The sequence below is a fragment of the Hyperoodon ampullatus genome (genome assembly GCF_949752795.1).
Source record: "Hyperoodon ampullatus genome assembly, chromosome: 4".
NCBI lineage: Eukaryota > Metazoa > Chordata > Mammalia > Artiodactyla > Ziphiidae > Hyperoodon > Hyperoodon ampullatus.
Window position 1 is genome coordinate 166,763,271 of NC_136917.1, and position 25,577 is coordinate 166,788,847.

The 25,577-nt window shown below is 40.7% G+C and overlaps 1 protein-coding gene across 4 annotated transcripts in view; it reads left to right on the top strand.

Annotated features, from left to right (window-relative positions):
• Window positions 1-25,577, top strand: part of CTNND2 (catenin delta 2) — a gene marked incomplete at both ends in the record, with an annotated part of 950,049 nt that overhangs the window by 802,059 nt on the left and 122,413 nt on the right. For all 4 annotated transcript variants that reach the window (XM_079701889.1, XM_079701890.1, XM_079701891.1 and 1 more), the window contains 3 exons: window positions 269-386; window positions 6,144-6,329; window positions 21,031-21,204. In XM_079701889.1, coding sequence (XP_079558015.1) covers window positions 269-386; window positions 6,144-6,329; window positions 21,031-21,204 — 478 coding nt within the window. The remainder of the gene's footprint in view (window positions 1-268; window positions 387-6,143; window positions 6,330-21,030; window positions 21,205-25,577) is intronic.

The window sequence follows — 25,577 nt, forward strand, 5'->3', positions numbered from 1 at the left end:
CAGACCTTGAAGACTCGGCCAAAGTCTCCCTTCTTAGCCGTCACAGAACTCTCACGGATCACGTGTTTGGAATTCTGCATTCTCCATTTAGAGAGTTTCCTTGCAGATATCTGTGACTCACCTAATTCTAGGATGCTTTTGTGGAGGCCGTACCCCCGATTAAATTATATTCTTGGTAAACCTGAAAAGGCAAGGAAAGTGTTTTGATTAAAACTATGAGAGGAGGTGACCACCGTGAAGGGCGCTGACACATCCTTTTGCTTTGCAGGAATGTTAGTTCAGCCGGAGAGGAGGCCCGCAGGAGGATGCGGGAATGTGATGGGCTCACGGATGCGCTGCTCTACGTGATTCAGTCTGCGCTGGGGAGCAGCGAGATCGATAGCAAGGTTTGTTGAATTTGCATAGATGAAGCATCTTAGAGAAGAAGGATGCCCAGGGGACCAAACAGTGGCTAACAAGGATGGAGAGTTAATGCGCTGTTTAATACTTTCACTCTGAGATCTATATCGACTTTTAATCCTAGCCTAGAACTAGACACTTAATTCTTGATTAGTAGTGAATAAAAATTTAGATTAAGTTATTGTAACTACAGGTGTTCCAGATGAGTGTATAAACTCTCACATACCAGGTTGCCCACAATCTTCTAGCTTTCTTTTCTAAAATCCTTTGGCAAAAGAAAAAGAAATATTAAAACTTCCTGAGAGTCGAATAATCCTATATTCTTACAAGATAGCTTTTGAACAACTTAATTTTATCCAGTGCCATGTAAGGAATGCCTGATGAAGTCTAAATAAATGCTGTCAAAGTGCAACAGAAACGAGCCTGTGAAAACATTGATCATCAGTGTCCATTCAGTGCTTTAGTTCACAAACCAAAATAGAATTGGGTGGGCTTCACCAGTGTTTGAGCTATTTTGTTTTGTCTTCACTTGTCTTTTGATTAGTTTTGGTTCATTTTCAATAAAAAATTTGTAATTTCATAATATCCTGGTATCAACACGGACTTTACTGATGCTTTCAAGTAATACATGTGATGAATGTGATACCTTAATAAGACCTTAATACATGTGATACCTTAATAAGACCTTCTCCAGAGCCACTCAGTTGACATTTGGGTCCAGTTCTTTGCTGTGGGCTGCCCTGTGCACCGTAGGATGTTGAGCAGCATCCCTGGTCTCCACCCACTAGACACCAGTACCATCCTTCCCACAGACCAGTTGTGACAAACAAAAGTCCCCAGATATTGCCAGATATACTGTGGGGAGCCAAAAATTGGCCCTGGTTCTGAACCAGAGCCTCAATCCCATGGTTTTTAATACCAACTCTTCATCGGAATTGCCTTTGAAACATTTAATAAATGCATGTGCCTAGACACCATCACAGCCCCCTAAGTGAATCTGAGTGTCCAATTCTCGTCTCCGATTTCTATTCCTCTGAAATTTCATCAGGTGATTCGGCGTGCATCTTGGATTGAGAACCACCTTAGTAGATACAGCTTTAAAATGGGCACTAGTCGGGAATACAATATAATGTAACTTAGCTGTAAGGTCAGATAAAGAACAAATAAGAGTGATTTTATCCATTTAGTTACTCATTGGCATGGGGATGATTTGCCCTGGCACTTCTCAACCTTAACTACACATTAGAGTGACTTAAAAATTTAGAAAATTACTTAAAAAACTAGAAAACTAAATTACTAGAAAAGCTAGAAAATTACTGATGCCTGAGTCCTACTCCCTAAAGTTTAAGACCCATGATATTTTCTGGGACTCTAGCCCTTTGAGTACCAGCTGACTCCAGTTATGACACTGTCTGTCATCTTATCACTGCCACTCAGTTACATTTGCATCCATTCATTTACCGTGTATGACATCAATTTCAAAAGTGAAATATGATAGAAAAGATTTAATCAACCTCTCTTGTAAATGCCCTTAACAGCCATTTTAGACCTTTTAATATCATTGACAGGAAAATTAAGTCCCTGAAGAAGCAACCAGTCGAGATGTCTTGAGTATTTACAGATACCTGTTAGCACAATAGAGGAATTTTGAAAAGAGCTACTGAAGGTAATTCATAATTCACAGAAGCTGCAATGCTAAGGATCTTAAGATTCAAAGTGGTAGAGACTAAGGCAGGGGATGCTAAGCCTATGGATACCAAGCAAGCTTTAATACTGTCTGGGCCTTGTAGCTGCGAATAAAATAAGAGTCAACAGCCTCTTGTCTTGGTCCAGTGCCCACCACTGGGTGAGTAAGGCAGCCTTCAGGAGCATGGTCCAAAATCAGAGTGCTGTAGGCACGCACATCTTTCTTCTGATGTGTCAGAGGACCAGACTCCTCAATCTCTCGGGAGACCTTGGAGATTCTCCTTGTTAATGTCCACATTTCCCCCAAAAGAGGAAACTGAAAAACTGAGGACCATTTAGGGCTGGAGTCAGAAAACTCAGATATTCCTTGAAATAATGCCATTTGCAGCAACATGGATGGACCTAGAGATGATTATACTAAGTGAAGTTAGTCAGACAAAGACAAATATCTGATACCACTTATATGCAGACTCTAAAAAATATGATACAAATGAACTTATTTACAAAACATAAACAGACTCACAGACTTAGAAAACAAACTTATGGTTACCAAAGGGGAAAGATGGGAGGGGGAGGGGATAAATTGGGAGTTTGGGATTGATGTACACACCACTACCTTTAAAATAAATAATCAACAAGGACCTGCTTTATAGCACAAGGAACTCTGCTCAATATTCTGTAATAAACTAAATGGGAAAAGAATTGGAGAAAGAATAGATACACGTATATGTGTAACTGAATCACTTTGCTGTACACCTGAAACTAAGACACCATTGTTAATCAACTATGCTCCAATAGAAAATAAAAATTAAAAGAAGAAAAACCAGAAGACTCAGATATTCCTGATGGAGCAGCAAAAGCACCAAGCTTGGCCCCAGGAGCGTGCTGGAAAATGTGCCATCTCTTCCTCCTGATGACCAAGGACAGGGCCCGGGTGACCTCAGCTTTGAGACAAGGAGGATCCTTATAGCTGTTGAAAGGATCAAATGTGATAAACTACTCAGCAGTGCTTTGCTGGCCAGAATGTGCTATCGAGTTTTAACGTATTATTATTGTCTCATCACTTTCCACTCAGCCCTCTGCTTGGCCACTTCTGAGCTTTCTCAGTGACAAGTTAGAGGAGGGAAAAATGTGTGCACGCTGTCTTTGAGGCCAGCGAAGTTAATGAGTGAAAGAGCCTGGATTCCACGCACACTCTCAGCTCAGCTCCTGTAACTGGAACAGTTTGTTGAAAGGGTAACATATGGTGGAGCGTTCTACAGACAGCTTCCAAATTAGCCCTTTCTAATAGAAAATGAGGAGTCAAAATGACCCTGGTGACCAAGAGGAACTACTGAAAGCTCTGTTGACAGCAATGGATATGGGAACCAAAACCACCAGCTGCCCCCACCTTCTGCTGGTGTCCCCAAGGAGGGCGTGGCTGTCTTCCTTTTTTTCCTGCCCCTGCAGAGAAAAGCTCTTGACTTGGTAACCCTCCCAAACCAAGCTTAAGGAGAGATAAGTTCAACCCCTGGGGCCACCCCCATCCTTCCCTCTCTACCACTTCCTCTGTCTCCCTTCCGCCCTCCCCAACCCCACTCTCTCTCTCCTTTCTCTCCCCGCCATCTAGCTTCTCTCAAAATCATCCCTCAGCCACAGGTAGATTGTAAAACATTTCTCAAAACGGCGGATTTATTCCCCGGTAGTCATTTGTCACACAGAGGCATGGATGTGCCCCCAGGGAAGATGAACAGCAGGATGAGAAAGGAGTTTATTCTCCCAAGTCTTTGATGTAAGAAAAATCAGTTTGAGCTGATTTAAAAATCGTTCTGACTTATGCCATAACATTTTCTTTTCAGGGAGAGACTTTTCTCCCTTTCATGCATTGTCCTGTGTTTACCTGCTTTCATGCCGGTTCCTTTTTCGATGCTGAGAGGATGCTTGAAATAGAAAATCAAGTTGACTCAAAGCCTGTGGGATTAGCAGCCCATGAAACCTTGAGAAGCTGACAAGAAAGGCTTGGAATGGCAAAGGTCCAGAAATATACCCTGAAAATTGGTTTTCCTGCTTGGTTTTCCTGCCCACAGTAGTCATGTCAAACATATACAGTGCCTTTTGCCAGATTCCAGTCATAGGTGGGATCAGTGCAGAATCTGGACCCTGGCAGCTCTCACCGCCCTTCCAGTCCCAACCTAGGACTAGAAAAAGTGGTGCAATCTGGTATAAGTTACTGAAAGCTTCAGACCTCATCTGTAAAATGGAACGATCTTCCCTGCCTTGAATGGTGGCTGTCACACAGTTGGTGCCTGAAAAATGATAGCCAAGTTGGAATGCTTTTAAAAAGACAACTTATCTCTTCTTTTTCAGATTTTGTACACCTGGAACTGACATGACATTGTAAATCAACTATACTTCAATAAAACAATTTAAACTTAAATTTAAAAAATAAAATAAAACTTATCTCAGTTCATTTTTTTTTCCATCATTATCTTGTCCTTTGTAAAAATTTGGTATTTTTTTTCCTCTTCCCTCAGTTTCTCAAATCCAAGACAAAGGTCAAAAGGTTGATGCACCACTGGTCTGAATGTTTGGTTCCCCCAAAATCCATATGTTGAGACCTAATCTCCAATTTGGCAGTGGGGACTTTGGGAGGAAATAGAAGCACAGAGAGATTTCACACCTTGGCCAAGGTCACACAGCTCATTAAATGGCAGAGCCAGGACTCCATCATGGACCCATTAGATCTAGGTCACAAGCTCTGGACCTCCCAGCACTACCATCTCCACCATTGTTAATTATATAAATCCTTGTATAGCACTTGCTGTGTGCCAGAAACTCTTCTCAGTACCTGCATACCAGGTTAGTTTCCTGTTGCTGCTATAACAAATAGCCACAAACATGGCAGCTTAAAAACACAAACTTATTATCTTACCATCTTAGAGATCAGGAGTCCAAAATGGGTCTTTTGGGGCTAAAATCAACATGTTGACAGGGCTGCATTCCTTCTGGAGGCTCGAGGGAGGCATCTGTTTCCTTGTCTTTACAGCTTCTCAAGGCCGCCCACATTCCTTGTGTCGTGGCCCCTTCCTGCATCTCTAAAGCCAGCAATAGCAGGTCACATCCTTCTCACGCGGTTTCACTCTAACTCTTCTGCCTCCCTCTTTTGCTTATAGGACCCTCAGGATTCCGTGCCCCCTGCCCTGGATAATCCAGGGTAATCTCCCCAACTGATTAGCAACCCTCCACCACATAACCTAACGTATTCACAGTTTCAGAGACTGACATGTCGACATCTTTGGGCAGAGAGCTTTATTCTGCCTATCACATGTAAATACTCTAATTCCCCTATTCCACACAGCAGCCTAAATTGGCCACTATTATGGCCGTCTTACAGAGGAGGTCATGGTCACGGAGGTATTGGGTGCACTGTCCAAGTCACACAGCCAGTGGTCATAGACCTAGAGTTCTGCAGGTATCCAGCTCTATGTGTGTCCTTAACCACTGTTTAACACCCCTGCCAGGAAATAGGAGCACCAGCCATCTTGAAGAAAATCAACATGGAAACATTGATGTCCCCCAGGTGAACACAGAACCTGGCTTGCCTGGGACGACCCTGGTTTGCACCTCTTGCCCTGTTTCACTCCCAGAAAGTGCCCCTGGTAGATGGTGAATGTTAGTGTCACCCTCCCAGAGCTGACAGAAATCCAGTTATCTGTACTCTTGGTGGTTCAGAGCCCTAGTCTCCATTGCAGCCATTGTCCGTAAGTGGACACCATCTGGGACCTCTTGTGGTTGTGGGTTCTTCCTCCCTCACAAGTGAATTTCAATCAATGACAGCTGCTTAAAAAAGGACCTCTTGTTGATAAGTAGTATCTTTGGGGTGAGAAAAGGTCTTAAGACTTTTCCAAGCTTCTCTAAATTCTTTCCACTGTGGCTTTCAAGGGAGCCTTTAGGGGCAGTGGCTACATACATCCAAAGAAAAATGTGTGTGTAAAGATGGATTGCTTTTCTGGGTGGAGGAGTGCTGGTTAGTTTTTATTCACTCCTCCTCCTTTTTTTTTTTTTTTTGGATTCTCCAGACCGTTGAAAACTGTGTGTGCATTTTAAGGAACCTTTCCTACCGGCTGGCAGCAGAAACGTCTCAGGGACAGCACCTGGGCACAGATGAGCTGGACGGGCTGCTCTGTGGTGAGGCCAATGGCAAAGATGCAGAGAGCTCCGGGTGCTGGGGCAAGAAGAAGAAGAAAAAGAAATCTCAAGATCAGGTGATGTGGGGGACTCGCAGCTGCATGCAATCGGCCCCTGCCCTAATCACAACATGCATGTTTCGTCTGTGTCTGCAGGTGCAGGGCTCTGCGTTTCTAACACACCGGTCACATCACTAATGCGTCTGCACAGGCTTTCCGTGGGGATTTCATAGCTGAAACAGTGGAGCATTACGTGACTCCCCTCAGGTTCTTCAGCCACGCCAAGATAGGAAATTTCAAAAAGGGAAAGAGCTGCTTGAGTCCAGGGCAGCAAGCTAAGGTTCCAGCTCACACAGTCGAGTCAGATGCAGGCGTTGATTCTTCTGTGTCGAAGCACGCATTTATTGCGGTCCTTGCGGGGGCCAGGTGGGTGCCTTGCAGGTGGTACAGTTGAACAGGATAGGTGTGGTCTAAGAAGGGAAGCTGTGGAGAGAGGCGCAGAAATCCAACATGTATTGTATAGGTCATTTGGGAAATTTTGGATATGCAATCTTGCACTTATTGTTGGAAAATGGAGTAATTCACAGCCCGCCCAACAGATTGACATTAGAAGCTTGGCCTTGGGGGACAATTCCGGTTACTCCAGATAGCTGTCCGGCTGGAGAGGCCTCTTCAAAATGGAACGGCCTTTACTCCAGCAGCTGTCAGTTGCCCTGCAGTGAAGTAAAGGCCCACAGACTGTGATTCTCAGCCTTGCAAAAACAGAACAGCCTCCAGCCCTGCCCTCGGGAGCCTCTGGGAGGTAGAACCCCTCACCCACCAGGCCCCCAGGTAAGGGAGTAATGAGAAAAAGTGCCCGTCCTGCGGCTGCCAGAAACCCCTGCTACTGAGATCTTCCCGTCTCCTCCGGACACTGTAGTTATACCTCCAGCCTTGCCCTGGATGCTATGGTGGTATCTCCAGCTGCTGAGGGTCCTATAAACCCAAGATCTGACTGTCCTCAGGAGTGGATGACTGAGAAAGTGGGTCAGAATCCCCAACATGCTCTCTTGCCAGGTTTTTAATTCAAAATAAATTTTCAAAAATATCTGTTTAGATCACAACACACTATTTTCTAAACTATTTTTGGAATAGTTTAACTCTGAGTGAGGCTTAAAGGAACTATTTTATTCACGGTAAGGATTAATGGGAATGTGTCCTTAAATATAATTCCTACATTTAACCTGAATGTGTCAGTGTTAGCATTTTTGTAGTTTACAGTTCTCAAACTGTTCGTAGTCCCTGAGGCTCCAGGTCTTTCTACAGCTTCTGGATCTGTATGTTCCAGCTTAAACATGCCTATAATTTAGGAGATACAGGCTCATTGCCTCTTTGACGGTGACCTTCCACTCTGAGAAATAAATCCGCAGCCCCACTTTTTCTCCTGTCCTGGATCAGTAAACTCTGTCTTTCATCTCCCCCTGAATTGGAGGAGCCTTTTGGGAGGACTGAGCAGTGGTTCTTAATTCTGCCTCTTAGAACCCTCCTACCAGGGGAATGCAGTGGTTAGCCAGCACCTGCCATGTGCCAAGTATTATACTAAGTGATGTCACACACTTCAGTTATCCTACCTGGTACTTAAGGGCGCCAAACTATTATGGGTTCTGAATATTTTTCAATATCAAATAAGTTAAAGGTGACCTAACAAAGGTACATGGGTTCTTCTCATGGTTTCCTTTTGTGGTATTGTATACCATGGGGCCCAGTCCCTACACTGCTTTACCCTGGAAAGCAAGCTCAATAAAGTTGAAAGGAAGAAAAGCCTATGGGCAAGAATATAGTGCTTTACAGTCTGTCCTGTGATCAAAATCACCTGAATCTCACCTACAACCTAACGATTCAGAACCTCTGGGATGTGCCCAGGCAACTTTGGAAATCAGATTTGTGGAAGTCCATTAATATGACATTAGCCTTGGCAGGCAGAATGAAAGAAAGAAAGAGAGAAAGAGAGAGGGAGGGAGGAAGAAAGAAAAGAAAGAAAGAAAAACTTTAAACTGAGGTTAAATTCACTCTGATTTCATGGCTTTCTCTTTAGTCTACGGCTTAGACTTTGAAGCACACCCTTCTGATGGCTTCTGTGCCTGGCCCTGGTGTCTCCTTTAGTAAGATTCTGCCCCGACACTGAACCCTTTCCCCAACTCTGCCAAGGTGTGCTCACGTGGCTTGAGGTCTTTCAAATGACAGGTGAGATTAGGAGTTGATTGGGTCCAGAGAAACCAGGGGTCAGAAGAGAACATTCATGGACATCACCCCAAGACAGAGCCCTTCGTCCAAGGTGCTTAGCTGCTTCCATGAGACCTCATGGTGAGCGATATTCCACCTCAGAATGCTGTACTTCAAACCATAATTTATGACGTCAGTGAGCTCTCTTCTAAGTTCAGTCCGCTAAAATGATGAGTAGAATCTTATGATTTTTGCCTGAAATCTAAATGAAAAGGTGTACAGTCTGTTCCATTTTTCTTCTTACAATATTCTTTTAAGGGAGAAAAAAAGAATTTCTTTAAGAAAGTTTTGCTGAAACCACCATAAGTTAAAATACAATGGAACTTTGTTGTTTATAAAGAAGCTTCAAAGTTATTTCAACCAAATGATAGTTTTAAAAAATGTTTTCAAACTGTTCTCCTACATAATACAAAAATATTTTGAAGTGCCAGGAAATTCAGTATCAAGCTTAATGAGGATGTAAACAGATGGAGTTCTAGGTTTGCAACTATAAAAATCGTCAGATATAATATATCCCCTGGAATCTCTACTGCTCATAAAGTCAGTCTCTTTAAAGAATAGGTAGTGATTATAGAAAGTGTATAATACAAACTGAAATGAAGAAAGAGGTATATAGATATAGATACAATGCAGATAAAACCTGGCCAGTTTAGTAAAATATGTGTCATATGCAAATACAAAATACATGCATGTACAAAAAATGTTTTTTTTTTAGAAAAAGTGCAGTACATCAAAGATGATGGAAGATAGTGACTGATTCTTCTTATGTGTATTTGTAAATTTTCTACAATGGGCATTACAATTGTAATCTTTTCAAATATTATTTTAAAATAATATTCAAAAAGGAACTAACTGACCAAATCAGTGTTTGTTTATGCAAATGTATATGCTTTTTTCTCTTAAATTTGAGTTGCCTCAGAGAAAGGCATAAGATAAAATGAAAAGTTATCTAATCCATGGCAGATCCTTACCAGGACAGAGGAGCCAGAGATTTTATCAGGAAGCAAAAGTGATGAAAATCTAATATTGGTTTAATTATTGACTGTTGCTGAATTCCAGAAATTTATGTTGACTTTCACCTTCGGCATTGGTATTCTGTACCTTTGGAAAATACTATACTTTGCAGGTCAGATTTAGTTATAATAAAAATCTTGGAAACTTTCTTTTAGATCCTTGATAGGGATAATTCAAGAAAACATATGATACAGAACCATCAGATGTAAGCCCCTGTGTGTGGCTGTATTGGACACTTCTATGCATCGTATTCTGGTCCAAAAGGATGTTGTTGCAAATTCATTAATTTCTGACTTTGTGCTCCGTGCCTATCGCTGAATTATAAGAAATGACTGGTTTCTCTAGTAGCTCTTTTCAATTAGACCCTCTGCCAAAGCAGTCTACGTGTCATCTGCCAAGAGGCATATCTCACCCGGCACAGTCCTCACCACCGCTGGCAGGGCATTGTGCCAGCAGCCTGGCAGAGCAGGGCAGGGGTGGCAATCCGAAGATTGAGGTCCAGGGAAATAGCAGTAGACAAAATTGATTTAGCTGCTTTCCCACCCTTTGTAGAAATAAGCATTTTTGTTTGTTTTTCGATTTGGGATGTGGCCAAGCTTCCTGCGATGGTGTCCGGAGATCAGTGGTGCTCAAACATGGATTAGAGGTAACAGGATACTGCTGGCTGATGGCCCAAGCAGGCCTGGGCCTTCAAGACCTACTCTGTGTGAACTTGACTGTGTACAGAGAAACCCGCAGAGAAAAACAGAAGTAAAACAAGCAAGATCCCCTAGAGTTCAAACATCTCTCTTCTGCTTGAATCACCTCTGAATTTTTTAGTTCACAGGGATATTTATATATCCACATGAGTGAGGATGTCAACCTATCAGAATTCAAAGGTGATTCTGATCCAGCATTTTTATATGATCAACTTCCTCTCTCTCCTGATAATCATTGTTTAGTGAGCTGGGATCAATTTAAGAGAGGTATTATTACTCTTTTTCATCTCTTTTCTAGGTTGTTGACACCAAATGCATAGATTGTGGGAAGTTTCACTTAAGATATCAGCATGATATCTTATCCACAAAAGCAATAGTATTAGGCTTCCGTGTAAAACCTTTAAGGCTCCTTAATTTCTTCCATGACTATAGACATGTCTTCGCAGAAGCTCAAGGCCTTTACCCTGCACACTTGCCCAGCCCAGCCCAGCCCAGCCCAGCCCAGCATACCACAGGCCAGCCCAGCCCAGCATACCGCAGGCCATCTCCTCACTTCTGCTCACGCTGCTCCTCGGTCCAGCTTTCCCCTTCCCTTCTTCCACTCCTTGGAGAATTATCCTTCAAAACCAAGTAAAACATCACCTTCACCCTTTCAAGAGTTCTCCCAAGCAAAAAGTGAATCCTTCTCTAATCTGCACCTGCATGGTTTTATTTAAACTTCTCCTCCAGTGCTCATCACATTATCAGTCACATACAGCAGTTGATCTCCTAGAGGGAGAACTTTCTGAGGGGCAAGACTGTGTGGGTCTTCTTTCCGTCTTTGACATCTAGCCCAAGGCCCAGCACCAGCTGTGCTGAATGGCAGTCCAGCTGTGGTCCACTGGGGCCTCTAGCTCTTGCTGTGGGGTTGTTGCCAGTCGGTGGTCCCAGCCTCATCCATTGTCTTCTTGGGACACTTGGCCTCCCACGGCTGCTGTGAGCCAGGAGAACTGCATAGCTCTTCTCTTTCCATTTGTGGTTCAGGCTGTTCCTCAGCTTCTCATGGCAGTGCTGCATTTTATTACCTTCTGACTCTGCAATCACCAGCAAACCTAATGAACATTCTAGACCATGATAATCATCTGAGAACGTGCAGTTCATGTCAACAAGTGTAGATGCATGTATCTCAAAGTACCCCTGGAGAAGCAGTACTTTGATCACACCAGACTAAAAGATGCTTAGTTCTGAAGATGTCAGTGTGTGACATACATAAATGGGATTGGATGCCATGAAATCCCATCCCCTGAAAAGTTTCCTTGGAGTTTCAGGACTTTGTATTGGGAGCCGCCTCAAGAGACTCACACATAGCCCACTGTGTCCCATGGATGCTGTTGGCCCAGATGTGAGACTCTGAGAATAAATAGCAATCAATGTCCCAAAGCACAAAAATGAATTTTATTGCTAGTTTAAATCAGTACATTGCAGATTTGAATTTTAAGCATACTTTAATTTTAAATAAGTTTCTCCTTGAGACAAAATATATATTAATTATAAGTAAAAATATTATATCTATAAAAATATTTTAAATAACTTCAAAAATTTTTATAAATATTTATATTAACAAACACAGGCACATGTAATATGTAAACAATATACGAGTAAAATAGCAATAAGCTACAAGAAGGAAATAATGCACACACCCCCATCATCTTCCCTTCTAGTGTGAGCCACAATAAAAATTTATACCTGGGCCTCTAATCCTTTCTGATCTCTTTCTCTCTGTATTTATGCATAGCTTTGTTTAACCTTTCAAAATACAATTATAAGATATTGGTTGGAGTGTGAGTTAAGACACATCATACCACATCAGGCAGCCAAGTTCATAGTGACGTAGAGAAGACAAGTGTATTTCCTGCTAATGTAAAAGTCGGCACTGCTGGCGGCTGTGGTCTGCAGAATCTCCGGAGGCTCCTTAGATTTGTCATGCTCACCTCTTTAGGATGTTGCTCTCCTCCTCATGGTCCAAAGATGACTCTATATCCAGAGTCCAGGAGCAGAAATGGAGCCAAGAAGACAGAGGGGAGTACCCTTTCCTCTAGAACTGCCCCCACTGAATGTCACACACATCACTGTTGCCTACACCCTCTCCATCTGGATGGGACACATTAGCACCTGAGTTGCAGGGATGACTGGGATGTGTAGTATTTTTGTGGGGCAACCGTGACCCTAGGTGAACCTTGGGCATTCTCTTAACCAAAGGGAAAAGGGGTACAGTGCCATACTAAGGGGGTGCAGTAGGAGTTCTCTACCTCAGTAAGGAGGGATATTTTATCCTTGAAATTGTTTAGAATTGTCTGCACATGGTAATAAGAAAGACCAACTTTCATCCATTTGGCTGTTTGCAAATTCTCTGCAGACAGTGTAGCCCCCGATTACCTGCAGCCAGGTGACTGGCACACCAGTGAAGGGAAGGACGGGTGTGGGTGCAGCACCCACCCTGCCTCGCTCTGCAGGCTGTTGTAGACGCTTTATCACTTGGCTCTGCATGACCTCTCTCCTTGCCAGCAAATAGCCATCTACACCAGAATGTGGAAGGGCTACCAAGAACTCCATTGTAGGGGTCGCCATGTTGTATGAACCAGTCCCCGATGATCAGAAAATTAGGTTGCTCCCAAATTTTAACTAACATAAACTGCAATAAACATCCGTGTAGTTAAATCTCGCCTATATCCTTAATCACTTCTCAAACATATAGTTTTACTTTTACAAAGAATGCTTTTAAGGCTCTGGCTACATAGCCAAAATTTGTCTTCATCACTCTGGATGCCAGTGACAGACAATGTGAGTACATTTTGATTTGCTTTATTATCACCTGAAGAATCTGCCCCTTTGTGACATTCTTGATGCTTTTAAGTCCTCATTTCCTAATATCACAGGTTGTTTTTCTTTCTTCCAGGCAGTTTCCATTTCCTTATTAGTAACCATACTTTCTCGCTTGTGGCTTAATACCATTTCCTTTCTAACCATCTGCTGATTTCAGCGGCCGCTCATTCCTCATGGCTGGTAGCAGTGTAGTCTCACTCTGCTGTCACCTCACCGTATGCCAGGAGCTTGGTGACTCAAGACATGCTATTTCATGTCCTCAAAGCAATAAATCTCATGCGCCCACAAAGATCACGGCTGCACATTTTTGTGTGGTGACTGTCCTTTGCCGCTCCCTGTGAATGAGTGAGATACTTCTCCTTCTTCTGCGCCTCTCATATAAAATGTATCCCATCACCTAGAAATGCTGCTTTCCCACTTTCAGTGGGTTTACAGACTTAATGGTCAATTTTTGGTGTCTCATTTAGTTTGTGTTTACATTTTACCATTCAGTACTCACGCCATCAGTCAATAGTCTGTGTCTTACAGACTAGACCTGGGTTTCTCAACCTTGGCACTGCTGACATTTGGAGCTGGGTAATTCCGTGATGTAGTGCTATCCTGGGCATTGTGGGATGTTTATCAGCATCACTGGCTTCTACCCAGTAGACACCAATCAATAGCACTGCTTTCCCTAGTTGTGACAACCAAAACTGTCCCCAGACATTGCCAACTGTCCCCTTGGGTGTTAAAATCACTCCAGTTGAAAACCACTGTATTAGACTGTCTTTGAGGGATGTATCACCAAAGATATAAACAAACAAGACTACAGGACTACCTCAAGGAAGTTGGCAAGTCAGGGACAGAGTCCCTTAAAAAAGCAGGTAGTGGGGTGGGTCATAGCCCAGGTTTCCCTAGATGTGGATGAGAAGTTAGGAGCAGAAAGAATTCTAGGTGAGCATTACTAGTGTTCCAGTTGGTTCCATCAGGATGACTTGGGGAAGCGGCGGGCGAGCCCAGTGATGTTGTAGACCAGCCTTGATAACACTCCTCTGTGGTCACAACACAGTGGCCACCTTGTGCCAATCTCCAGAGCTGGCAGCATCACCCGCCTCCCTCCCGCCTTCTCCTGAGGGGTGTGTGCCCACACAGGCACGGAGGTGAGTCAGCAAGTCTGTCCCTGAATGACTTTTGTTCTGAAGCCTTGTTTGGGAAACACCATAGCTGATCTCACCTTTAAGACAGGTTTCTAATCTCTCAAATGCAAAATTCCCCATATCTTTTGCAAGGAGAGCCTGGAGACACATGTACCACAAGAATACGAGTCACTGGCCGTCACCTCTGTTCTCTCTTTCTGTAGGTTCAGCCTCCCTGTAGTCGACGGCTTCTGAACAGCTCCCAGGGGAAGTCAGACGCCCGAGCTACCCTTGCCTTCCAAATTCCCAAGCGTCAACACAAAAATCATTTCTCTTTTGGCTTTTGACAGTTGCTTGGAGTTTTGTTTATTTTTTTTAATAACCATTACTTCCATTCCCTTGCCTGCCTCCTTTTCCTCCTCCCCTCCCCCCATTAGCTGAAAGTGATGAAACACGGTCAGGGCAAAAATCAATTAGTAACTGCTGTTCAAACCAAGTCAAGCAAAAAGTGGCCAACAGTGGATGAACTGTGTTTAGATTGTGGCTTTTCAAAGTATTTAGCACTGGCTGCAGCCTAATTTACCCAAACCCTGCATGAAGGAATATTCCCTGACAGTTTCCCATTTTAGAGCCATTTTCTCTTCCTACATTCTGTGATGTGTAACTTCAGCTGGGAGGCAAGAGTGGGATTTTAAAATCAGACTGTTTTCCTGTCACTGCACATCCACTCCCTTTCCCTTGCAATACCTCTGGCTCATTTATGTCACTGAAATCCCTTTAAAAGAAAAGTGAGCCTGCACACATGCTGACTGTCATTCTCTGTCGTTGGTAGAGAAATTTAGGCACTAGAGATGCATTCCGCTGGTGAAGTGGCCTTTTCTATTTGTGTTCCAAACATACAGCAGCAAAAGCTCTTTTCCGTACATAGACTGGAATGGCTGTGACATATGCAACAGAAGGAGCTGTGTATTTTAGCAGTGCTCCTCCCAGAATGTAAATCTTTCTTCCATGTAGGCGAGAACGTCTTGTTAGCATCTCCGTGGTACCCAGCCTGGTGCCTTGGAAGTAGAAACTGGGGTAGTTGTAAGCTCCTTCAGAGGGAGGAGCTGAAATTCCCTCGTTAATTCTTCTCATTCAGTAGGGGCTCTTATGAATGTAATAATCTTGTGAGCCACCATCCCCTAAAGAATCCATTTACACAGTCTCTTTGTAAAGTGTACAGACATCTTTACTTTCTGGGTTTTGAACTTTCTAATCTTTTTTTTTGACGGTACCATGCAGCATGTGGGACCTTATTTCCCCGACCAGGGATCGAACCCACACCCCCTGCACTGAGAGCACACAGTCCACTGGACCTCCAGGGAAGTCCCTGAACTTTTTGATTTTTTTGTTTTGTGTTGTTTTGTTTTTGCGGTACGCGGGCCTCTCACTGCTGTGGCCTCTCCCGTTGCGGAGCAGAGGCTCCGGACGCTCAGGCTCAGCAGCCATGGCTCACGGGCCCAGCTGCTCCACAGCATGTGGGGTCTTCCTGGACCGGGGCATGAACCCGTGTCCCCTGCATCAGCAGGCGGACTCTCAACCACTGTGCCACCAGGGAAGCCCGAACTTTCTGATTTTTATCCCTAAGTCAGACCTCTCTTTTTGTATAAGGAGCAAATGGCTTCCATGATTCCATCCTCAAACCAACTAAGAGAGAAATCTTTAAAATAGAATTTAAGCCCTAAGGAGAAGTAAAAGTATTAAAAGCCAGTCTAAAGAAAGGCTTTTTTTTTTAAACCCACACACTGAGCCCATTCCCACAGTTGTGTGGTTTTCTTCCTAAGCAGGCATTCCTTACAGTCAGTGGCCAGTGTGTATCTCCTTCCCTGACCATGACCACATCAAAAACCACTGTGTCCAGATTTCAGCAAACCCTTGGCTTCTAACGTGGAAGCATCTTATTCTCTTCCTTTTAAAAAATGTTTGAGCACTACCTTCTTGGAGAGAGAATACATATTTTCAATTCTAACAATTTTGGATAATGAATGATATAAACTGTTCGCTTATTTGTTTTATTGATATTAGTTGTACAGTCATACCTTTAAAGCCAGTCAAGCAAAGTACTGATATGTAAAAAAGAATGAAATGATGCCATTTGCAGCAACATGGATGGACCTAGAGTTTGTCATACTGAGTGAAGTAAGTCAGAGAAAGACCAGTATCACATGATATTGCTTATATGTGGAATCTTAAAAAATGATACAAATGAACTTATTTACAAAACAGAAATAGACTCACAGACATAGAAAACAAACTTATGGTTACCAAAGGGGTAAGGAGGAGAGGGATAAATTAGGAGTATGGGATTGACAGATTCCAACTCTCAATACTACACATAAAATAGATAAGCAATAAGGATTTACTATATAACACAGGGAGCCATGTTCAATATCTTGTAATAACCTATAATGGAAAATAGTCTGATAAATATACATATATGTATATATATATATATATATATATATATATATATATATATATATATAACTGAAAAACAAAAGTGTTGATAATATGTTAGTGAATGTGGTGCTACTTGGGAGGACAAGTCAGTCTATTGGTTTGTTCTGTGATCTACTGTCAGCATAATCCTGCCTTACTCACTCCTTCTTTGCTGCCAGCCTGTCCCCAAAAGAGTTTCCAGGGCAGGACAGCCAGGGTGTAGCTGGAGGGTCCTCATAACACTGACACCAAACTTTCTTAGTGCTTAGTGTTTCTTAGTGCTGAGTGTTTTTTGTTTTTTTAAATTTATTTTTGGATGTGTTGGGTCTTTGTTGCTGCACGTGGACTCTCTCTAGTTGTGGCGAGCAGGGACTACTCTTCATGGCGATGCATGTGCTTCTCATTGTGGTGGCTTCTCTTGTTGCGGAGCATGGGCTCTAGGTGTGCGGGCTTCAGTATTTGTGGCTCACGGGCTCTAGAGCACAGGCTCAATAGTGGGGCGCACGGGCTTAGTTGCTCCTCGGCATGTGGGATTTTCCCAGACCAGGGCTCGAACCTGTGTCCCCTGCATTGGCAGGATTCTTAACCACTGCGCCACCAGGGAAGTCCCAATCTAAAGTATTATCTGTTGAAAAAAATCTAAAATACTCTGTTATAACCCACTCAATCCTTAATTTCTTAAACTCGAAGTATATTTGTAAATTCTCAATTCCTATAAATAAGACAATGAATAAGAGGAGCTTTAATGCTAGAGATTATCAGGGTTTTTTCCTATTTAATAACATGAATGACCTGCATAAAGTATAATTTGAACATTTAAGTACTAACTTTAAGAATCAAGAACAGCTAGAACTTTTGCAAGTTTTATTCGTTAAAATATAACAGATAAAATTTTAAATGTGCCTAAAATTAAGGAACATTTATTTAACTCTCAAGCCTAAGGAGTAAAACTATGAGGAGGAAGGGATATTTTCACTCAACATTTCCCCTGTGCTGGAAGAAAACTTTTTAAAACCACAAATGCCTTTCTCCTTTTTCTTTTGCTTTCCCTTTGTCTAATTTCTGTTTGATTTTTAAATTTAAACCTGATAAATGAAGACATATAAACACACACACACACACTTCTGTGTGTGTGTGTGTTTATATGTCACAACTTGGCAATAATTCAGCCAATATAATAAAAAAATACTCTGCTAGCTTTGTCCCTGTTGGTTTCCTGGAAATACTTTGTTGGTTGTGCCTTGTCTCTATTACATAGAAAGTTCTCCCTCCTGACCTGAAAACGTTTTGTTTCTTTATATATTATTTTCATATTTCAAGTTCTTAGAAAAATTTTGGTAATATGCCCTCAAGGTACAGTCAAAAACAAATATAGTTTGCATAAGGCTTATTTATAAATTTAAGTTCTGTGTTCTTAGGACTAAATAGCTGTGTGATCAGTGTTTTGACTGTGTTAAAGATTTAGCCACTGCTTGCCTTCAAGCCATGTGGCAGTTTTGAAGAAATTTTAGGATAAATTCATCTTGTATTTAAATTTATAAATAATGAGTTTCCATTTTTTTGGTAAAAGAGTTGCATATCCCTTGATTTCTCGTGGATCCTCACTCTAGAAGAAGGTTGGCATTAAACGTTTTCACATGCAGAACTGTTTCACAACTTCAGTCTGATCCTGACGTCACCATTGCCCTGTAGTCCTGTTGTTATTGATTGGCTAGGCGACATGACTTCACGTGTGTTAGCACAACTTTTAAAGAAGACTTCCGGTTTTTTATAGGTGATGAAAATCTATTTTTTAATGGACAGTTGATAGATACTTCTTTCCCTATTAACTCAATAAAAGTTTGAATAAAGTACCCAGATGAAGGCAGGATACACTGACCGCCTTTGAAATAGTTCTTTATCTTCTGTGTCGATGTGCCAGGGTGCCATCAGCGTTCTGAAATAGCAGAGAATCCCCTTTGAACTTCTTTTGTTGCTGTCAAAGGTTATCCATATTCACATCAGTTTTCCTTTTATTTCCTTCAGATTCTCTCTGTAGCCACTAAGAAAGGATTGTAATAAAAGGTATTTAAGAGCTACATAGATCACATGTCAGAACAGAAGAAAATTGTCTACTGATTTAGCCATTTATCCTGTTTTATTTGCACGGAAGTTAGAAAAAAAGAACCAGATGAAACCCAGCAAATGATAACACAGCTTTTTTTTTTTACTCTTTTTACAGTTTGTCTGTCACATGTTGTAATGAGCGTGCAAATAAAATGTCTCTATACCTCACGCTGTTATGTTGGCTCTTACATGAGAGGGAAATTCCATCCATGTTGAGCTCTAAATCTTTATATGAAATCTAAATCTTTATATGAAAATGATAGCTTAAAAGTATTAAGGAGAGAACAAAATGAAAAAAATAAAGAAATAATTTAGCATTTCCTGTTACACTAGCTAGCCGAGAGATTCAATACCCCCAGCTGGTTTCCTATGAGAAGACAATATCACTCTTGTTTCATCATCAAAGTCATCAAATCTACAAAAGGGCTGTTCTCTTAGCCTAGTGCTCTCTTTCTATTTGGTGCAGTGAGCCAGTCTCAAATAATGAAGCAGGAGCAATGTGACACGTCTGGTTCACTTTCAATTTTGTTTTGTTATGTATTTAAAAGAGATGGACTGGTTTTATTGATAGGCTGTGTACAGGTGCAAAGTCCGCTTTGAAGGGTTTAGAAGTGGCTTTGGTTGAAAGAACAGGAAGATCCCCACCTTGAGTGTCCTTGTTATAAAGTGGAGATAGAGTGACACTCTGAATGAAAATGACCTTTAATGGGATGGCCGTCACCCGTCGATGGGATGTCATTCATCTCTGAGCTTTAGCCTTGAACTGAGTTAAGCTGTATCATAATTGAGAAAAAGAAGGCATGACTTTCTAATTTTTCTTTTGGAAAATAAGTGATAGATTCTTGAAATTGTTTGTAAATGTTAAACAACTTTTCATTATTTCTATCAACACTTCTATTTTTGTTGCGAGGATAGGATGTAAGCTATATTTTCTTCCAGGTAAATTTTCAGAAATAAGGAACTTACTTACACAGCTTCTGAAATACAATTTTTTTTCATAGGTATACATACACATATATGGACACAGGTGCACATACATGTATGTACATAAAATATCTGTGATAAAGCTTAGTATTGATATATATGTCTTTTAGATTATGTTTTAAGCAATCATTAATAAAGCCAAATAAGCAGTTAAATAACTTAATATTCCCACTGTGATACTATAAAATAATTCTTTTGTTTTACTATGATTTTTCTCAAAAATGAATATGGGAGTATTTTTTCTACACTTATTACTTTATTTCTACCCTCATTATACTCATTGCTTTTATTTTTAATGAAAGAAATAGGCTATGTGTGATCAAAGATCAGAATCATTATTGGAACATTTAATATTTTTTAAATTATAAGGATAACAAAACAGAAAATTAGAAAGGTAGAAAAAATGAGAGACACTTTATTAATAAATTTTTATTATCATTACATTTTTGAACACAAACCCAATATTACTTTTCATCCTGCTTTGTTTATTTAACTTTTATCATAAACATTTGTCCAAATCGCTACATGATCTTCATAGCTATCATTTTTAGGACTCTACTGATTTGTGCATATAATCCATAATTTAAAATGTATATGTAATTAAATTTTAATTACATATTCTGTTATTTATTAGATTCAATTCAAAGCAAACATCAGAATTTCTATAAGATCAAAATTTGCTTATAGCTCACGTCAATGTATGTAATAAACCGTAACAATTTTCTCTCTTTTGTCCACTCTGTCATTTGTTTGATGCCCATAGGTGCAATGACAGAATATGTATTTTACAAGTGATATAGGAATTTATCACAATTAACACTTGTGTATAAGAAGTGAGGGCATTTGATAGTTACTAACTACTATGCTATGCCTATAGTATGCTTACTGTAAAGTATGGTGCCTTGATGTTTAGCTTTCTTCCACCCTGACCGATTAAAATTAACCCATCTCTTCTCCTTCCTTCTTGTAGCAGTGTGCTAGAATTGTTCTCAGAGGGCTTAGCCATTCTACTGCCAGTTACATTCACTTATGTACATGCTCCAACCCCCTCCACCCTCCATCATAAGCTCTCGGTGGGCAGGAATGGCTCTCCCATTTTTGGTGGTCCTTGGACTGTTGATGCAGTATCCTACCTACAGTAGATGCTCACCAAATGTCATGACACCCTGCTTTTGTTTTTGTCTTTGATGTTTGCCGAAGGCAATACTGGGAAGTGTAAAGATGTTGAAGATGTTTACTCTCTCATTTCTCTTCCACCAGTGGGATGGAGTAGGACCTCTTCCAGACTGTGCAGAACCACCAAAAGGGATCCAGATGCTGTGGCACCCATCCATAGTCAAACCCTACCTCACACTGCTCTCTGAGTGCTCAAATGCAGACACGCTGGAAGGGGCAGCAGGCGCCCTGCAGAACTTGGCTGCAGGGAGCTGGAAGGTATGATGAGTTTGTTACAATAAGAAAGAAATCTGGAATGATGAGAAGGTCCTTAGGAAATATGAGAAGTCCAATTTTGAGAAGTGCAATTCTAATAAAGTTTCTAAGGATATTAGAGAAAGACCAGTTCCATTGAACTGTTGGACTTAGAAAGGTATTTCTTTTAAAAATTCTTCTTAAGGGCTCAGGGGTCGTTGAAGGTCGCTACAAAACACAGAGGAATAGATGTAAGTATAGTCATTGAAGATGCTGTGAATGCTTTCCATTATATTTGCGTAGCTGAGCTACTTCATTTTCAGGGGAGACTGACATGTTGAGACTTTTCAAAGCACTGTCATTGACAGTTAAGGGAGCTGATACCCAAACATGTCATATGAAAACCATGGTGAATCCTGTAATGTTGTAGCTGGTCATGTCCCCAAAGGAAAAGAACCTCTTGCATTTTTAAATTACGGGATTACAGAGGAAAATAGTTATCTTTGGCAAAAGGTTACAGTAAAGCAACTGTATGATTGGGAAAGAGATTAGGGGGATCTTTTTCTCTGGGTCTTTACAAATACACACTGTTCCAGGTTGGTTCTCACCAAAAATTTTTCATGACCTACTTTGTGGGTAGAAACGGATTCATGATAGCAAAGAATTCTTGAGTTTGGTCACTAATAGTTACATGGGCTAACTTGCCTTATTGCACAAAAGAGTGTAACCTCTTAGAAGAACTGAGGGCATGTAGAGAAAATATCAAGACCTCCACCTTCAATTCCTCATTCATTTAATATCAATGCCTGGGGTTTGGGATATCCATAAATCAATCTTTTCTTTACCATTCATTTTCTTCAAAACAATATTAATATAGACACATAGCTACAGATAACTCTCAGAAGCTCAGTACCATGGGTACCACACGTATTGGCTTCAGTGTCATGTAATAATACATTCCCTTATTATTATACCTTCCAATACCTGCCTCTCGTCACTTCTCTCTCTGCCATCTTCCTTTCCATGGCTACAGTGTCAGCTGGAGCATTTTCTTTCTTGGATGTGACATCTCAGCTCTTGGGACCCAGCCCCTGATGATACTTCCCGGGAGCTGGCTACTTACTCAATCATGGCAGGCTCACCTCTTCTCTCGAGAGTCTTAAGAATGAGCATAATTATCCCTTTCCCTCCCTGTCCATAAGGCATCACTAATGTTGTACCTTAAGAATTCAGTTTGGGATGGGCTTGAGGTGAACTTGTCTCTTGCTTTCAACCAGAGAAAAGCTTCAAAAGTAGAGTCTCACCAAGAAGAATGCCAGAGTATAGCCTTGCATAAGTAGGAAAGAGATAGTAATGGAAGTCACTTCCTTGAACTTGCCCTTAGCATTAACTTCACTCTAAAGTTAGGAGGCTTCAACTCAGATCACAATTCAAACCTAGGCTCTAACTTTTCTAAGCTTTGTGGTCCTGGGAAAATTAAAGCACCTCAGTGTTTCTCAGATGCGTTGTCTTTAAGCAGAGGAGATCATGGTGGCTTCACCCCACATCATGCAGATCAGTCGCAACACTAGATGCAAAGAGGCAGGATGTCATAGGCTAAGGGGTTGTCACTGTATGTACCCAAGAACACTAAGTTGCTGCAAGTCCCCACCCAGCTCCCTGGCCTTGGAGGATGGATTAGAAGGGGATGGGGAGAGAAGCTCTGGGTTCCAGGCCTGAGTCTGCCCTGAAATGCAAAGCCATCTAGATGGTGGCAAATCAAGTTTGCCATCTCTTGATTTTTTTTTAATGAATTATTGCTTTACTTGAGAAACACTTAATTCTTTATAAGAACAAGTTTAAAATGGAGAAATGTCTTTGAGCTCTAGAGGATTTTGAATGTAAGACTTCCACCTTTGCTTTAAAAGTTAAACTCTATGTTCCATGTGCTGAAAAAGTTAACTGGAAACATGGAAAATTTATAAAGATACAAATAAAACTTCTGGAGTTGAAAACAATATCTGGAATGAAAAATACATGGAATGGGATCAACAGCGGATTAGACATTGCAGAAAAGATTAGTGAACTGAAAGATAGCAACTGGAAAGTATACAAAATGAAACAGAGGAAAAAGGAAAAAAAAATTGACAGTACATCAGTGACCTTCAAGTGGCCTGATGTATGTGTAAATGAAGAACCAAACAAAACAAGAGAGAAAGGAGGAAGAGAACAGAAAAAACTATTTGAAGAAATAATGGTTGAAAACTTTCCAAATTTACTGAAAACTGCAAGCTCACACATCTAAGCAACTCAAGAAACTCTAAGAGAAACATGAAAAGTTATACCAAGTTACATTATAATCAAGTTGCTCAAAATCAGTAGTAAAGAGATCATCTTAAAAGCAGCCAGAGAAAAATGACATGTTACATACCAAGACTGTACCACATTCAAGGATCAGTGTCACCAATCATTCATTTATTCATGTGAGTCCTTGTTGAGTTACTAAGAATATCCTCTAGAAGACAATCTGGTCTATAAGTCTTCTAAGGGCAGAAATCCATTCCATTTATTTCTTTGTACCCCACTGCTCAGTCCTATGCTTGGCTGAGCAATAATGCTCAAACACAAACTTTTAACTGAACTCGTGTCTATGTCCAGATGTCTTTCTTGTGGATAGCTGTCTTTTATATTTATAAACATCTATCGGTCACTAAGCAGTTAATAGCACATATTGTGGCCAGACCATCTTCAAATGGTCACACTTTATGATTCTTTATTTGGTCCTTTGATTCAGATGGGAATATGTAGTCAGTACAATCTAAAATTGATAGAAAGGAGGAGTTTTGGGAGAACTATTTTCATTCCAGTTTCCAGACTCATCAGTGTTTTTCAGGATGCAGATTTTGATATCATTGCTCAGTTCCGCAATTCCTGCTGCAGTGTTGGACTTATGGTTTAAATTGGTAATTAAAGACACAGGCTCTGTATCTAAAGGTAGCCAGGTCAGCTGGGCAAGCTGCTGAGATATGTCTGGGTCTTTAGGTGTTTAGAGTAATAAAACAATAAATTTATATTTTATACTACTTTATACTAATTTATTTTATACTGATTTATACTATTTTGATATTCAAAAATTCTCTCCTACTTTGGGTTATATAATGAGAATTATGGAAGAAGTCTGATAAAAATTCTCAGTATTTTCTAGCAATAACATCTTGCTGACTGTTTTCATTTCATAACCCTGAACATTACTTCAGCACAGTTATCCCACTGCAGCACAGTTATCCCCAGTATGACATTTATCCCCACATATCCAGATGCACTGATTTGGTAAATTTTTCTATTACTAATAGAGACCACTGAGAAAGAGGCAGAATGTTCTGGAACAGCTGAAATCAACATCACAAAAGCTGTTCTGTACTTTAGACAAAGTTTAACAACTATGACTCTCGGATTTCCCAGCCCTCATCAGATTTCAAGCAAGAAATTAAAAAATACAAGGAGTTACTCTTGTAAGCAGGCACACAGATCTGCCTTAAGAAGGTAGAGTAGATACCCTGACAGCAAAGTGAAAAGACAGAAGAGTTAGAAGAAGTAAATACAAAGATGCAAGAAAGAAAAAAATGTCAGAGGCCATTCAAGGTTTCAGCTGTTTCATTTATTCTAATCGTGGACGGTCATAATGCTGACCCTCTGTTATCAGAAAATGTTTAATTATTACTAGTAACTTTAGAAGACAGAAAGCATTTTAGAAAGACTTTTATCCCAATGGTTAAGTAGAATTTTGAGTCTCAGGATGTCAACCTTACTTATAGGAAACACTGGCTTCCCTGATAACTCTAGACAAATTGGATAGTCCTCAAGCAGGGTAAAGGGTCGTTAGGACATATTTGTGCATAGTTATAAATATACATACTTATATAAGAATTTTCTTATCAAAATACAAATACACAAGTATGCATAAAGGTCAATCATGTTATCATCATCTTTTGTAATAATTTATTAATATACCATATTAAATGGTAAGGAAATATGTGGGAAGGGAAGATAGATAATCTATAGGAATGATTTGAGAAGATTGTCATTAAGCCAAACACTGATAAATAGTTACAGTTTTTTAAAGATCGAGAATAAATTGTACCAAAACCAAACAAAGAAATCCTTACTTTAAAAAAGCTTGATTTAAGTAAAAAAAAGAAAGAAATAATACTGAGCAATTAAAAGATTGACTGAAGACACAGAAACAGCATCAAATTTCATGCAGACAGCATTACCATCTAAAAGCTAGGGTTCTAAGAATGTGTTTTTATAGCAACTGTTGAAATTTAGTAGCGTTTTTTAAAGTGTCCTTAACGTTTATGGCCCAAACAAAGGCAGAAATGTGAAGGTAAAACACCAGAATTTTGCATGGAGAGAGC